Source organism: Condylostylus longicornis, unplaced genomic scaffold (assembly GCF_029603195.1).
Source record: "Condylostylus longicornis isolate FDR11 unplaced genomic scaffold, ASM2960319v2 ptg000004l, whole genome shotgun sequence".
Lineage (NCBI taxonomy): Eukaryota > Metazoa > Arthropoda > Insecta > Diptera > Dolichopodidae > Condylostylus > Condylostylus longicornis.
Genome location: NW_026577973.1, coordinates 501,311 through 519,660, shown reverse-complemented (window position 1 = coordinate 519,660; position 18,350 = coordinate 501,311). Strand labels below are relative to the sequence as shown.

At 23.8% G+C, this 18,350-nt stretch overlaps 1 protein-coding gene across 1 annotated transcript in view; it reads left to right on the top strand.

Moving 5' to 3' along the window:
• LOC129614033 (putative uncharacterized protein DDB_G0282133) overlaps nt 1–17,910 on the top strand; it is a 162,969-nt gene extending 145,059 nt beyond the window's left edge. The window contains exons 4-8 of the mRNA XM_055528415.1: nt 7,561–7,726; nt 9,445–9,577; nt 10,991–11,177; nt 12,649–12,863; nt 15,243–17,910. Of these exons, the coding sequence (XP_055384390.1) occupies nt 7,561–7,726; nt 9,445–9,577; nt 10,991–11,177; nt 12,649–12,863; nt 15,243–17,075 (2,534 nt within the window). The 3' untranslated portion in view covers nt 17,076–17,910. The remainder of the gene's footprint in view (nt 1–7,560; nt 7,727–9,444; nt 9,578–10,990; nt 11,178–12,648; nt 12,864–15,242) is intronic.
• The last annotated feature ends 440 nt before the right edge of the window (nt 17,911–18,350 follow it).

Here is an 18,350-nt window from a genome sequence, read left to right as displayed (position 1 = left end):
GTTTTTGTTTTAACGAGTGTTCGAAGCATATTAAAAAGTTACGCGCACGTTTGTAGCGGTACGAAATAAACGTTTGAGATCTACAAGATATGAACTAAATTTTAATTAATAATTACTACGAGTTCAATCACAGCAATGATTTGAATAGTCGCTGTAAATTTTTAATATCATTGGTTATATTTTGGGATCTATAAAGTTTGCAATATTAAAATTTTGTCAATTTCTAAAATCTATAAAGATTTCAGTATTCAATTTATTATTTTTGATTTTGTTTTTCAATCATATCGCAAAACTCATTCATATTAGAATACAATGACCAAACTTCCCACGACTGCGTTTATCAAGAGTGTCACCATACTAAAAAAATTTACGTATATTCTGCTTCCTTTTGTCAACTGCCTATTAACTCTTGAAAAACATTCTTATGTGTATCACCGACTTACTGTACCTATTTAATTTTTAAAATTTTTTTTCAAATAATAAAAAATTTTCATTAATACTGAATTATTGTTGTTTAGAGGAAAGGAGTTTTTTTTATTCCGTACTCTATAAAACTACAGGATTAGATTTATTTCATATTTGCTACTTTTACATGATATTATTAGATTTATTAAAAATGTAAACAATTTAAAAAATTCCTGTTTAAAAATTGATTTTTACACTGTAAAAAAAATTATTGTAAATAATATGAAAACAATTTCACCCACATATAAAGTATGAAAAAAAAACAAAATACCAAGTGAAAATTGTAGTCTGTCTTTATTTACTTATGATATTTTTGGAAACCTCATACAATAATTTTAAATTTTAGAACGACTAAATTCAAAAAAGAAAAGTGAAACATTGATTTTGATGTAACTTGCAGTTACATTTTCAAGGATGCCCTTAATTTTTATAGTTTAAAATTTTGATGTTGTATTCACGTTTTGAGCATAATTTTAATTTCAATTTTCAAATTCTTAAAGACAAAATCAATATTTCATTAAAAACTAGTATTGATCATGACAAATATCTTTTCTCGTACAATTGCAAATATATTTGCAAGAAATACAACTAAAACAATTTCAATATTTCAAATTTAACTAAAAGCTTTGCCGAATAATTCGTTGTTCTGTTCAAAAGTTGTATGAAAAAAACCAGAAATAAACGACATGATGATTTCAATTTGTACTTTCTCTTTAAGTATTGCTTAAATCTTCTAAATTTTAGTAAAAACTTCATCGTTCTCCGGAGCATAAACCTTCAACAGCGTAAAATTAGAACATACTTTTCACCACACAAACTGCATATTTTATATATGACCCTAATATATTCTTGTCTAATAGAAAATTTATTCTTCAAAAATATTGTCTATGGCAAATTTTTCTCATAAAATTTTATTGATTTTTTCAAGGTATTTATTTTGTATTTTACCGAAGATTCATTCATCTTTGTTGTATAATTTTTAAAGTTTCAGTAAATTTTAAGATTTACATTAGAGTTTGATTGACTGCTAACCACTATATTATATATATAATACGTAGGCATATGTATATATAGATTTCATTTCCCATAGTTTTTTTTATTATTAAAGATTATTTTATACCACACCAATGTGTGATAGACATTGTGTTCGTTTAGAATTTTGTAAGCAGAAAATTCTTCAAAAGGATTTTTTAACTTTAATCCTTTAGAATGTGTGTGGGTTTAATGTTGTTAATACTTTCATGTTTGTGAGGTTGAAATGAAATATTCTTTTGATCTCATTTTTTGTTTTTGTTTCTTTTATACGTGACAAAATACAAAAAAAATTTTTTTGATGTGAAAATGAACAACAGATTTATTCCATTAAATTTTCCGCCGCCAGTAAACCTTAGTATTAAATTTATTAATTTTTGTTTTTATTATTTTAAACTTTAATATATCTACATACATTTGTAGTTCAATTTATATATATAGGACCTTTGTAGGTGTTGTTTCTTTCTGAGTTTGTTCAGGTTATTTTTTCAACTAAAGTACGATTGTTTTTTGTAGGAAACTTTTTGAAATGGCAAAACTAATATTAAATTTTCAAATTTAATTTCGTTAAATTAAAGTTTCGTAAATTAGCATGGGCGCATTTTCGCAGAAACTCAATATTCGATATTTGGTGATAAACGCGATTACAGTATGCGTTCATCGTTCGGTAAATATTGTTGAGTTCTGATAATGTATGTGATTTGTATCAAAACCTTGTATTTAGTACGTATATGAAACTTTTTTTTATAAAACTGCATTCCCAGATACTTTAAATCCCCAATTCGAATTTCTAAATTATAAAACAAAAAACTGTGTGGAATAGTACACGAAAATATAGCTTTCCTTAATATATTTCACAGCTTGTAACGTAATCATTTTGCGTAATATAGTAACTTCTTAAAGGACTACAAATTATAAAGGGCAATGTCATTATAAAACTTCAATAACGTACAAAATATTTTGTTCGAAATATCAATATTTCTGTTCTTTTAATATAAGAATTTTTCTTTACAAAATCTATAAATATCATTTTTAAGAAGAAAAATGAAAAATTTAAGAAATTCGGACATAATGGTCTAATTAAAAGTTTTACTGTTCTTTCTCAAGAAAATTTAATAAGGCAATTTGATACATTAAAAGTAAACAATTAAAGCAAAATTAAATAAAATACCTACATAAAATTTCACTCTGTGAATTGAAAGTTTTGGTATATTGAACTATAGATGTATATAGAGGAATCTTATACACGTTTAATATTTTAGTGATATTGGGGAATTTTATACACGTGTTTAGTATTAAAAGTTTTTGATAAATGTATATATGTATAGGTATATTTTTTAGCAATATTGTGCTACATGCTATAGAATTATATTTACAAATTATGCTTTTAATAGAAATTCTAAAACAGGAAACGAGTCAGTCGGAAACTTATTAAGCGACATGCTTATATAGTAATGCAAACTAAAGAATCTTACATTTTCAATTTATTAAAATCAAATAGAGTAAGCTAAAAAAAATCTTAGTTAATTTCCTCTAAATTTAATTTATTATCCTTCTATCGATTGCAATATTAGATGAATTTGCAATAAGTGATCCAAATAAATTTTAATGTTATGTTTAACTAAATTTCATGAATAGGGGTATAGGGATTACAAGTAAAGTCTAAATACCGTTATAAGAAAACGGTGTATATTTTTGGAACTGTATGTATTTACCTGGTAAAATGAATTTGTACTAGTTGGAAGGGGGAATTATCCGAAAATGTGAAAATGTCTTGTGCAAACATTATGCCAAAATTTTATCACAATATTATTAGGTCATTATTTACGGTAACTCTGAAAGAAGAAAAGGGTATACTTTCAAAGAGATATACTGAAAATCGATCTTCTAGAAAAATTTATAAAAAAAATTCAACCAAAAAATAAAATTTTACAAATTTGAAGAAAACCTATTTATCATTCCGAAAGGTTTCCGAAAGTTTTCCGAAAAGTTGATCATTTTATCAAAATATATATATGTATGTGTATATAAACATGTATATAAATTGTATGTGAAGTGTGATAAGATATTATTGGTTAGATAATGCTTAAAATCAATATTCTTTAGCTTAGGAGACAAAGGTTTATTAATTCAATTGTTCAAAACAGAGCGGCACATAACAACATATAAAATTTTTGAAAAATTTTGATAAACAAATTCTATATTGAAAAACAATTTTTTTTCCGGATTTTTCTTTAAACCAACATCACAACAAAAGATGAACAAAAATTTTTTTTAGTGGAAAACTGCAACAAATGAGAGGAAATTGCAATATTGCAGTAAATGATGTTAAGTTGCAACAGAAATATTATACAATTACAAAAGAAACGGTAGTACCCTGTATTAATCAAAATTTTATTGAATTATGCATGTGTGTATACGTCATTTCTTATAACATGATGAAATTTGTGATCATCATAAATTTTCGCCATCATTACTCTTTAAATACATATGTATGTGTAATACAGCCGATAAAATATAAACGGGATAATATTTTGAAGTTTTATAAATTATGTAAGCTTCACTATGAATACCTACATAAATAATTTCTGATAGATTTTGTAATGGTTTACGTAATTAGATACGTTCATACCTATTAATCGCATTAAATGAAAATTATTATGAAAAATTCGCAAAAATTTTGTTCAATAGAGATTCCGTTGCTATTCTTTTCTATTATTGAATTCACATAATCAAATGGATACTCATTCTGCTTTACTAGGAAATACTATTTTAAAACTTTTTGAAATAATATCCTTTACATCATATGGTCAATATACAGTTATATAAACTTAAATAAATGCAAGAAAAGAATATGTTCATTATTTTTAATTTTTTTTTTTAACGGTGAAAAAGTTTATTCAGTTTCCTCTTTCAATGCTAAATTTTTTAAAGATTTTTTTATTTTTATTGAAATCTACGCAAAAAAAAAATATTTTTCTATTCAAAATAATTTCAAATATTTTGAATAGAATGTAATCGATTTTTTTTGTTAATGCTATAGAACAAAATTTTAATGTTCTACTCGGAACTAAAATATTTTCTATAAAACATTTTCATATTAAATGAAAATTAATGTGAACAAAAATAAAATTTTTGTATAATGAATATCGTATCCAAGTTACAAATTATCATTATTATTTTGATTATTTTGGAGAATTTCAAAAATAAATGTACTTTTATTTCGATAAATGAGGTAAAATAGTAAAATTTAATAGGAAAATCATTATTACAATCATAAAAACTTTCAGCAGAGAAATTCTTAATTAAAGAAAATATAACTTTTTTCCTACACAAAAATGATCTTAATTTAATTCAATTATGTATTAATGTTATGCTTATGAGAAGAAAAGTGAATTATAATTGCCTACGTGTTATAATTAATATAATAAAACATTCCTCTTTGTTCATTTTCCAAGGTATATTCCGGAAAATATTCATAAAAATTTTGGTTAATAGAAACAGGTTATTATTTTATTGTTAATGATTTTGTTTTTTTTTTAATAAGTAAATGGAACCTCATAAATTTTATAAAAATCCTATACAAATTTAATTAGCTGTATATAAACATTGCGTTATAAGAACAGTATAATTTTATGTTCTTTTATATTTAGTTATTTAAATTCGTTGAGCTGTTAAATTGAGTTCAATGTTAAAATTTTAAGGGCTTGATAAAAATTGAATTTAAAAAAATAGGAAAAATATTTTCATTTCTTTCCAAGATTTTTTACGCTTTAAAAATATAAAAGAATCGCCAGCCTCCCAAAACATAGAAAATTTATATTTATACAATTAAAAAAAAATGGGATTATATTTAATAAAATTATTGCCTTATAGTATTATATGCAATAAGACAAAAATTTTATTGGGAAAATTTTGCTTATTAATTTCACTCTGCCCATTCTCCGTCATCTTTGGCCTTCAGAAAAATTTAAAGGAAATCTCAGTAAAATTTCTGAAATCTCCGTGAAAATTAAAATTTAAAATTGTTTACTTAACATTGTCTCAAGGTAACAGAAAATGTTGTCTTATCGAAAATATTAGACTATAAAAAATAACATTTCTGATGCTTGATTAATTAAAAACAACAAATTGTTGGAAATAATTTTTCCTACGGAATGCTTGCGAATCATTCCGTTACTTGAAAAAAAACTAGTTAAAATAAATAAACTTTTTTTGGGAAAAAATATACTATATAAAATTAGTTCATTATTCTTAAATTTTTAAAAAATTTTCAGTTTCATCTTTTTTTGTGCCATCATATAACTTCCCTTATTGTATGCAATGCGGTCAGTAAAAATAAATTGAAATTTAGTTAGTGCTATTTATTTAGTTGATTACAATATTGAATGAATTTGAAATTTTTTATTTAGTTGTTCAAATCATCATTATGGTCTTAGCCACAGATGAAAAACTCATAATAGATCGTTCATGGGAAAAAAGTGTAGAATCTCTTTTAAGAAAACATTTCGAAAATCCAAGAAGAAATGCTTCAAATTTTATATTTAATTTTAAAATATTTTAGTATTTCTATTCATTTGCTCTCCGCATTTGTTATAGTAATGGTAAATCATTCGAAATGTCACAAAATTTTAAATTACTTTTTACATATTCGCTTATAATTTTGATAATACTGCAAAAATGTATTAATCAAATTGTTTCTAATTAACTCAATAATATTTTTTTTTTAAATATTAGTTATTTTTATCAATATAGTTTATAAGCGCCTTGACTCTTACTCCAACAGAAAAATCAAAAATCTTTGGTGCAATAGAGCCCAAATGTTTACTTTTTTAATTACATTTACGTATAACATGTGAATTCCAAAATTATGCCTATTTAGATAAATAACATACACTAGGTTATTATATAATTGATTTTAATTAAGAAAAACAAATAATTAAAATAAGAGAATTTCCGAAATTTATTAAATTTTGACCATGATATTCGCGCATAATTACTGCCGGCATTAGAAAACGATATTTTAACGTCGTTTAGAATTTCCTTTTGTTAATGTTTTTTCGCTATTTATTACAGTTGGCCTTCAAACAAAAAAAAAACACAAAAAACAAATATTCTCAAAATATATAACGATATTTTAATTTTTTCAGTCTTTTAGACTTCAAAGATCTTACATAATTGAAAATACACATATTTTATTCGAAATCGAAAACAATAGATTTCTCTCTCCTTTTTGGATTTTTTAAGGATTTATTATAATACTCGTGCATGACATTTGAATAGAAAAAACAAAAATCTTTGTTAAGAATTATTTCATTATGTCCTTTTTGGATTTCTTCAATATAAAAAATCATAATAATAATTTTTATTTCATTTGAAGGCAGAAAATATAATATTAAACAAAATAGAAAAACCAGCTTAAAAATAATTTATATATTGTATGTATATACATAAGATTTTTATCATATTTATGTACGTACATAAGATTAAAATGGGCTGACAACTAAAATGAATAATTAATAAAAATTTTTATACGAGATTTGAGAGAAAGAAAGTATTGTATTGGTACCCAATTTTTTACAGACAAATTTTCGAAACTTTTTACTAAAATTACGATTAAGTTACTTTAACTTGCGTAAGGTAATATTGTTTCAATACTTGAAGGGTTAATTCTCGATTAAATTCTTATCTAATTTCAAAAAATTTATATACAGGCATTGTCCTTATTCTGTAAAACAAATTGATTTTAGAAAATTTAAAGTAGATCTAATACGTCTTTTACATTTACAATATTTTTACAATATTTCGACAAAATTTGATTCCTGAGTTGTGAGGTGATGAAAAATAACAAGAGTTAGAATATTATTTTGTTATTTGCATTTTAGAGCTTCTCAGCAACTTTTTTTTTTTGCAAAATTTTGTATAGTGAAAAATTTACATACGTATACTTATACAAATTATGAGCTTGTTCACATTTAAATTTTTCATGAAACTACATTCCTGTTAAAATTTTTAATGACAAATTAATACCAATAATGTCTTTTTTTTTTTCATAATTTTTAGGATTACCACAAGAACTTTATTCATTATGGCATCCAAGGTCTTATCCATTTACAGATTTTGTTTGTATTACAGAAAGTACACTATTGGAAACAGCTGCTAATGTAACTGTTTTAACAATAACAGCATTTTCAGTGGAACGATATATAGCAATATGTCATCCATTTAGGTAAGGATTAACATTTTATTTAATTTATATAAATATTAACATTACAATACAAATATTATTGTATTAAAGAAAATAACATAAAAGATTAGAAATTACTTACCATAGCATATTATGTAAAGAAAGATTTATTCAATATATGAAATTGTATTTATATTGTATATAAATAATATCTACCAAATATATATTTAACAGTATTAAAGTATAAAATTGCTTAAAAATTTTGTAATAATATGGATAACTATGTAATATTCAATGAAATAAATCCAATGATTTATTATTCCATATCATTATAAATATGTTTTAATCGAGGTTTGTAAATAAATGAATATACATAAACATATACATATGTATAACCACCTCCATTAATAACAATCAATCAACTTTGATTTTGAGTTGGTTATGTACTTATATAATGAGCAAATCATTAATACAAACAAAACGGTTACATAATAAAAAAGTAGTGAGAGTTAGGAAATATAATAATAAGCTTATCTTTTACATAATATACTTCACTTAACGTTTCTTTTCGAGCATGTCTACAACACATGTTAGTATAACATATATAATAATATAGAATGATTATCTGAATGATTCAACGTGTATATAACAACTGAAAATCATTCAGTTGGAATATTTGAAATGTTTTTTTTTTGTGAAAGTATGTTAGATTTCGAATTTCTTGGGTTTGGTGGATACTCTAATAAAATCTTAAAAGTAAATAGTAAATAAACTAAGTTAAGGTATTATGAAAACAAGATTTTTGAAGTTAGATATGCAATACTTTGTCACATTATTGTCAAGTATATGAAACGAAATATAAGAGAACTTATGAAAGAACTTGGAAATTCAACTAATACCCTTGTATAATATCTACAAATAATATTATAAATGGAAAGATTCCAATATATCTACTTTAATGTATGAAATGAAAAATTTTTATTATGTATTGCATAAATTTAGGCGGTTATATTTTTAATATCAAAAAATTAATGTTTAAATCCTTTTTTAAATTTTCAACTTTTCTTTTTTTAATTTTACAAATTAAATTACATCACATTTTGCTAATTACATCATTTGAAACAGTTTTGACTCAAACTTGTTTAAGGATCAAAAGCTTTATCATAGCAAAGCAATTTTCTTTTCAAATTAAATCCAAATATGTATAACAGTAATAAGAACTTTTCAAAGACATTAAAATTAATATTTTAAAGTTTTACCATTCACAATTAAATTTTGAAAAGTCTATTTTATATTTCAATTATTGTGAGCAATAAGTTTTTTCAAATATTTTTATGAAACTCGTGAATTTATCTCTTGTACATAAGAACTGATATTACTCGTATCGTAAGAATATATTAGGAATATCAAATAAGCCATTTCTTTATGTCTTCATTTTATATTAGAAACCATTTTCTAGAACAATAAATAAGCAAAATTAAAGTGGTTTATGATTTTATTTTCAATTTTTGCAAAAAGAACATTAAGATAATTCAATTTACAATAGATACAACTTTAAAATGGTTTATAGATTTATAGATAAATAAAAAATACAAATAAATTTTATTCTTTTTAATGCTTAGCTATTTCTCCTTTATTTGTTGAATTTATAGTGCATTTAATCTTAAAACTAAAGTTCTTTCATCTGTATATGTACAAAATGCATATAGTATACAATATATTTATATAATATATGTGTGAATATTTTTATATAATTTCAGACAACATAGTATGTCAAAACTATCACGTGCTATTAAATTTATACTAGCTATTTGGTTGACTGCATTTATCCTGGCACTTCCACAAGCAATGCAATTTGCTGTTATAGCGGAACGTGGATCTACATTATGTACGGTATGTTTTCATTTATACATTTGTATAATATTATATGTTTATAATATAAAATAAAATAAAAATTTACAATACAATTTGAGAGGATAAATTGGTTTGAGTATGTGAAGAAGAAATAAAATAAATAAAGGATTTTAATATTGAAAATTCAATATTCTAGTTTATATTTTATAAATAATTGTCTTTTTTGAAAAATTGCAAATTATTTCACATGATAAAGTAGCGGAATATTTTGTATTATTAAAATATGAAAGCTTTTGTATTTCAGAAAATTTTTAGTTTTAAAGAATATTTTATTTTCCGCATAATTTATTAATGATAAAAATGTTGCTAGTCGTTAAGAGTTGACAAAAGTTTATTTGTATCTAGAAGTGAACAATTAAAATTAGTTCCCCTTATGTTAAGCATAATTAAAAATTTTAATATGAACTGTAAATATTTCAGACAATTTTATGCAATTAAATTTATTCATTTTAATAATTCGTTTAATTATAGGAAAACTTTGTTAAGTGCAATAAAATAATTTTATTAAAACGAGCCGCTTGCATAACTAAAGCTCAAAACATTTTAAATTTTATGCAGTAATTTAGCATTGCTGTAATTTTGCAAATGTAATATTAAGCAAATGTAATTTTAAGAATTTAAAATCAAAAGCAAATCCTTAAAGATGATCCTGCTTGAATGTCATTTAAATTTTTAAAAATATACCATTAAAATTTTTTTATGCACCTACTAAAACTCCAAAGATTTTTATACCCGTACGAATGTATGTTCGAAGGGTATACTAAATTTGCCTTACCGTTTGTAACGTTAAGAAATAAAGGTCTGAGATGTAGACTCAAGTGTATGTTTTCAATCAGCGCAAAATTCTGAGTGGATTTAGCTTTGCCTGTCCATCCGCCCGTCCGCCCCAACGATAACTCAAAAAACTAATTGAGCTAAGTTCACCAAATTTTCACAAATGCTTTATTATAGTAAATGCCAGAATGCTATTTAAATTGGATATGATCGGGGTACTGGTTCGTTTGTTTTTATAATATATTTTCTTGAATATAGTAAAATTCAATTTGAAATTAATTTCAATTAAATTTTAAATGCAACTCCAGATTACGCCATTATAGTCCTTTTAAATTGAATAATAAATATATTTGAATACATTATATACTCAATTATGCACAATTATTATAAAAATATAATTAAATTCAAGAATATAATTGTTAGTTTGTAATTATAAAAACATTGTTTTATATATAGTTCACCATTATTATACAAGAATTCGAAACAGATTTCATATAGTTTTCTAAACAGAAAATTTTAAAAGAATTCTTTTATGACTGTTATAACAATTTAAGACATTAATTTGTTCATAGTAATATTAAAAAATAAATTAATTTTTTTCTTTTTATTATTCCTTAGTTAAAAAACTGGTTTTATGGACATGTTTTTGCTGTATCAGGATGTGTATTTTTTGTTGGACCAATGACTGCAATATGCGTTTTATACGTTTTAATTGGAATAAAATTAAAGAAAAGCAAGTTACTGCATGGTGTAAAAAGATATGACAGAGGAATCAGTGCTCAGACAAGAGTAATAAGAATGTTAAGTAAGTATACAAATACTTTTTATAATGTCGGATTAAATATTTAAAAAAATATTACAAAAATGAAAGTAACTTTATCATGCATTGTAATAAAAAGAAAAATATTCTCCATCAAACCATTAATTAATTGTCTTTTTGAATAAAACTGGCAAAACGTGTAAGGAAAAAATATAAAATTCCAAACTTCATTGGAAAATTTGAATAATTTGTAAAAATTTTTATATTTTTCTTCATTTTACGATCAAAACTCTTTCATTATTTTAATGTGAAGTGGCAGAAACAATCTTATAATAATAAAAATTTTTAAAATATAATTTAGAAAAAAATGAAAGCGCAGAAAACCATTCAAATTTTTACTGAATACGCGACATTTAAGGATTGAGTCTGATTATTTGGTTTAAAGGTCTTTTCTAACATTTAAAATCAATAAGAAACCAGGAAGTAAAATAGCTTTGATGCATTTTCCCCTTTGTATACCGTAATTCAATTCATATTGAAACATCAAAATAATTTGAAAAGACAATCATAAAGAAGGCTTCCAATCAAAATTTCCATAATAAAATGCCCCCTTCCTTAAAAATTTTAGGAGATTTCCAATATTGCTTTAATTTTTCAAAAATATCATGAATTCAAAATATTTTAAGAAATACATACTAGCTATGTATATTTAAAAAGAGATTTAAATTTTAATTTCATTAAAATTTAATGCCACAATAAATTTTATTGTACAGCTTATATGTGTTCACATATTTATTTCTCAAATTATTCTAACTTAAATTTTACGTTAATTATTTTTTTTTATATTCAGCCCATACTAATTGTTGAGTCTTATGTGAATACCACATATGAATTATCAATTACATATAAGGCACATTTTAATAAAAACTATAATGTGCTTATACTTGTAATATTCTTTTATTAAAAAAATTTCAAATGCAATTACTTTTAAAAAATAAATTTCCACATTTCATCATAACCACACTGTATGATATAATAGAATTCTATTACACGTAACATCCTTGAACTTATATTTAGCTATAATAAATTTATTTTTTAATAAATGTAAAATAAAAATGCGAGTACTCACACATAGGAAAAGCATCTGAAAAGTATATGAGAAAGGATTTTAAGTACAATAATTATAATTTGTTTAAACTTTATTTACTGCCATATTATTTATTCACCTGAGAGCATAGTTAAAATATTAAAACCCATTAAATTCTTCAGATCCGGATAAGAAATTTTTTATAATTCCTTAAATAGAATTAAAGTTATTGTGTATAGAAATATCTTTAAAGTAATCAAATTTCTTAAAATTAATATTATGATTACTATGTTGGAAAAATCGAAGGAAAAAGTTTAGAAACATTTTATTTTAATTTATGATTTATTAATATACTTTTTAATATTCAGAAAAAAGTCTAAAAATAATTTAAACAATTTTTTTATTTTATTTTTTCTGTTTCTTTTACAGTTGCTGTTGCGGTAGCATTTTTTCTATGCTGGGCACCATTTCATGCACAACGTTTAATGGCCGTCTATGGATCTACAGTTGAAAATCCCTCTAAGCTTTTTAAGAAAGTTTTTCCGGTACTAAATCATGTTTCCGGTGTAATGTATTATCTCTCAACGTGTATAAATCCTCTACTATATAATATAATGAGTCATAAATTTCGAAATGCTTTCAAGGTAATTTAATATACTTTTTGTTTCATTTTCGCCCATTTCCCGTATACAATTCTTAGTATATACACATATATACATATATTTATATATTTATGCTATATGAATTTTCATTTCACACTCATGAATCTTTGGTCTATATGGTTATAAAATGAAAATTTTAAAATATTCTTGGCTTTTCTTGATAAATTATTATTTTCATAATAGAAATATTAAGTATATTTTTTTTTCTTATGGAATAGTCTAGTTATTATAATTTTGATCCACTGTTTCATATTAAAAATATTAGTAAATTTGGTCAGACAAGAAAAGGAAAAGCATAATATTGGGGGAAGGCATACATTTAATTTTATATTAAATTTATATACCACCTCTTATTATTGCATACAGTACGGATAAAATAAAGATAAAAGAAAATATTGGAAAAGGAGTTCTTATAACCCAAATTTATACTTAAAGGAAATTAATTTCTTAGAATAAAAAGTAGTTACCGCAATTAAAGAAAACGATAAGAATTTCAACTGATATTCATCCTTTTTTTTGTAATTCGAGAAAAAGGACTAATCAAAATAGAATTTGGTCGAGAATATTTGATATTTTGTAACTAGAAAATTTTCACTTACTTTATGGCTATTTGTATCAATTGAAATATCGAAAATTAAAATTATTTTGTAAGAAATAGCTATGCGTTACAAAATAGAAGAGAAGTAGAATAAAAATTTATGGGCAATAATAATCCAATAACTTTATATAAAATATTAAAATATAATTAAAATTTAAATTAAATTTGAAACTTTTCCTCAATAAAATATTACCTTAAAAGGTTGATTGTTTCATGAATTTAATGAAAGTTTCTAGTTCATATTGAATAACACAAAATGGAAATACTAAGAAGCAATTCTTCTATGTGATTTTATTATGATTCTAAGTGTTACAACAGTCTTTGTCAAATGTGTATAAAATTAAAGCAATTTATTAATGGTTTTTGTTATAAAAAAATTATTTATTTCATAATAATTCTTTAAATTTTATCACCCTTTAGTTTTATTGATTTTCAAAATTTGTTGATTTTCCTTATAGAATGAAAATACCAATAGATCTATACAATTTTCAATATATTTGATGGCAAGGATATATATCAGGATATAATATTACAATGTGTTATCAAAAAATCTATAATATAAACAACAAATGTCCAAAGATATTAAACGATGATAATAGTCGCAATATCAAATTCTTTTTTTAGCATAAGAATATCCTTTTTAAACAATCTATAATTTATAATAACCTCGTTTAAATGTTATCCTGTTTTTGAACTTTATCAAAAATGTTCTATATAAATAGTAAACTCTTATGTCACTCTAGATTTTGTTTACACAAAAGGTATGGTGTTTCTATTGATTCTTCTGTAAAAAATATAATAGTCAGTCAATATCATATTGCACTTGTATAATACAATTTTTTCTAAAACTATGTAGTGCGGGTACAATGGTTATAATAATAGAGTTGATTGAACATGAAATGAATATTGTTGTATAAATAAAATAAAACCCTCGATTTTTCAATGTACAAAATTAATATTTCTAGTTAAATAATGGATTTTATTAAATTCTTCTAAATATTGAGGAAATACTTAAAAATTTACAACGCTTATAAAGGGATTGACGATGTTTGAGTTACATTATACATTAAAGGTTCCTCAGCAGAAATTTCTAATGAACTTCTCAGTGTTTCAAAAATTCAAAGTTTCAGCTAACTTTTTATTTTTCCATCATATCTTAATTTTCATATTTCAAAAGGAAAAGATGGTATAATTTTAGGAACGTAAACATATTTTTCACATCAGGGTTAATAAGAAGAAAACTTGTCATTAACAGAACAAGCCTTTGGGTGATTACAAAGGGACCATTTTAATTTTAAATTTCTATTAATTCTAATTTTAAACTAAGCGAACTCTAATTAAGAAATATATATTTTCCAGCTGAATAGCTAAATATCGACCCTTGTGGCCTTGTATAACAAAATTCCTGAAAATTATTAACCCATTCCAGTAAATATAAAAATATTTTACTGAAAAGGAAAAAATTATTATAAAAATTTTCCTAGGATGACTCCCATGTAATAGAAAACTAATATTTCATGAAAATTCCCGAATTCGTCGAAATTCTCCTGTTTTTGTAAAATATATTTTTTAATTCACTGCTTCAGGCTTTCATTTGAATTGAATATTCATCTTTTTTTTTATTAAAAATTTCTAATATAAAAAATTTACCTTTTATTTTACAATACACATAGTATTTAAAAAAAATAGTACAATGTCACTTTCATAATTGAAGACTAAAAAAAATATCTATAAATTTTATCTGTTCTATTTTTCATTTTCAGCTTACTTTAGCAAGGCAATGTGGCCTATTTGGATCCTACCAAACACAAAATAACAACTACTATAGTGCTTTACCACGACCGAATGGATCAATGCGCTTAAATATGTCAACATTGGATCATCGTACAACAGTTGTTCATCTTAATAAAAGGGAATCCGATTTGTCTTTGCTACACGATAACAGTATTAATAATGCTAATCGTATATCAATGCGCAGCGGTTCAACGGGTAACCATTGTCGTTGTACATCAGTTAGCAGTCAATCAACATTAATGACAACTTTAAGTAAAAACGATATTTATTCAACTGTAACTAATGTTACACCGAATCGTAATCATCATTTAGTTAATAATTATTGTAATAACAATTCATCCAGCTGTAATTCAAATCGACCATCAATTAATATATGTTGTAATACAACCATAGAGGAATCAAATCAAAAATATAGTAATAGTTGTTCACCAACAACACAAACACCAGATGATTTACAAATTTCTTCACTAGAAGATAATCTTGATGAAATGGCTGATTGCCATCGTTTAAAAAATGTTCAACGTTATCAAAATTGTTCAGAAAAACATCCATTAAAATCATCAGCAGTATATATAAGCAACCATCATCAAAAACAGTTTACTGCTGGCAATGATAATATTCAAAATGAAAAACAATTACCTACATACACAGCTGTAGCAATGTCAGATGGTCAACCTGGAATGTCTGCTACGGTAGCTGTTATAATACCATCGAAAAAATTAAAATCATCATCTTTGGGTAACTGTAATCTTAGTAATAATAATAATAATTTTAACTTTCGAAAATCATTTGAATCTCATCCAAATTCAATGATGGCATTAAATAATGGAACGAATCAAGGCTCCTTTATTATTAGTAGTAATTTAAAAGAAATGACGTCCGATCACAAACATCATCATAGGAATCGCCATCAACATCATCACAATCAAAAACATCGGGAAAATAAAAGTAAAAAAGATTTTGATGATGCTATTAATAATACGTTATGTAGAAATAATAATATGAATAATGGTAATAATCTTTCCGATTCTGATACATTAAGTAGTATCGGTAATCTTAATTATAGTTGTAGTTGTAGTAGCAGTAGTAATAGTTCATGTAGCGATACAAATAAATGTGATAAATTTTCATCATCAATATCAAGTAACACACAACAGCAACCGAAATTAAATAATGAAATTTGTGATTTTAATAGAATTTCTCAATCGAAACAAAATAATGATAGTGTTGTTGGAATTAATCGAATTCAAAATAATTTAGGTGATACAAATATTTTAACAAAATCAAATTCTCTTAGTGACAGTTCTATATCTGAGACTTCTGTCAATGAACTCCATAATAAAAATTTAGTATTAAAAAATGCTATACTAGATCATCAAAAAATTACACCCGAATCAGAATCAAATCAATCTAAACAATCAATAGAAAGTTTAATTAATGCTAAAATGAATAATGTGTTAAGTAATACAGCCAGTGATAAAAGCATAAAAATAAGAATACCATCAACGAATAATAGTAATAGTAATAATGAAAAATTTGTAATTACAAATAAGGACAATAATTGTGAGATTTTAGATACAACGAAGAATTTAAAAGTAAATAGAATTGAAAATGACAAAAAAAATAATACAAATGGTGATGATTTTAATGATTTAGAACAAAATTCTATAGTAAATAGTAATGAGAAAGTAAATTTAATTACATCTGTAAAAGAACCATCTACAACAATATTAGAAACAACAGCAATAGTGGGATCTTCAACAAAAAATCCTATAGTAAAAAACAAAAAACAAAAACGTTAGCTGAAATTTTTGGTTTTTAATAATGGCAATCAAAACATTATTTTCGGAAAAATACAACTTTAATAAGAATATCTTATTGAGTTTTATACTTTTTCTTAAGTAAATAATTTTGGAATTCTGAATAATTTAACTAATTAAATTAGAATAGAAAAAATTCTTTAAATAGTGCTTATTTCGGAAAAGCAATTTTCGACATTTTTGTTATGGAAAATTAAATTTTACGCGCGGTGCCTATACTTTCAATTCAATTCTATCACATTCACATGGGAGAAACTTAAGTCTTAAATCAATGAATTTATAATTTTTTTTGGTGAATAAAATTTGGATCATAAAAAAACTGCAAAATGTGTTACACTAAATTATATAAGCAATAAGAATATTTTAGTTCCAATTGCCTATCATTTTTCTTTTACTTTATAACAATTCATGTTGATGACTGTTATTAAAACATTTTATCATTTTGGGTGTTAATAAGATAAGAATAATAATTGAATACACATAAGGATTAAAAATTACAAAAAGATGATTCAGTACTATTATCTTTAATATTTTTTACAGCATATTGAACTCAGTCAAACGAGAAATGAAATATGTATATAAAATGAAAAGTAGCTTCTTTGTGACATTGGCAACGAGTGAAAGATAAGTAAGAAAAAAAAAATGTTTTGGTTTTTTCAATACAGAAAACTTGTACCCCAAATGTTTTTTTAATGTAGTGCCCTATATTTGAGTTATGATAGACAAAGTACATGTAAAATCGATGCTGCAAAAAATTTAGAGCAAGAAATGAGGAGCGGAAATATTGTTATTCATTTTTATTATCATTACTTTTACATACAAATGTAATTTTACTGTATTTTTTTTTTTTTAAAAAGTGCGGCAATTGCTATAATAAACTCAAAATGATACAAATACAAGTAATTTTTAATAGAAAATTGCCAACACAACTCATTGTTACGGCTCCTTTTTAAAATATACAAGAATTACGAAGAAACAAATGTACTTTCAAAGGAAATCTACGAATAATTTTATTAAAATTAAAAATTTCAAAAAAACTCGATAGAAAATTTCAAGTCTTCAAAATGGAATTTTATCGTTTTGTTTTACAAAACGAAAACCTTTAATTTTCCTTTGAAATCCTTAATCTTTTTAAGATTTTTTAAAACATTCAACTTTAAAATTGCTCTGAAACTATTTGGCTATTTTGGAGGTTTAAACGTAAAAAACTCTAAATTTATTTTTCTTTTCAAATGCCATTTAATTGTAATACATTTT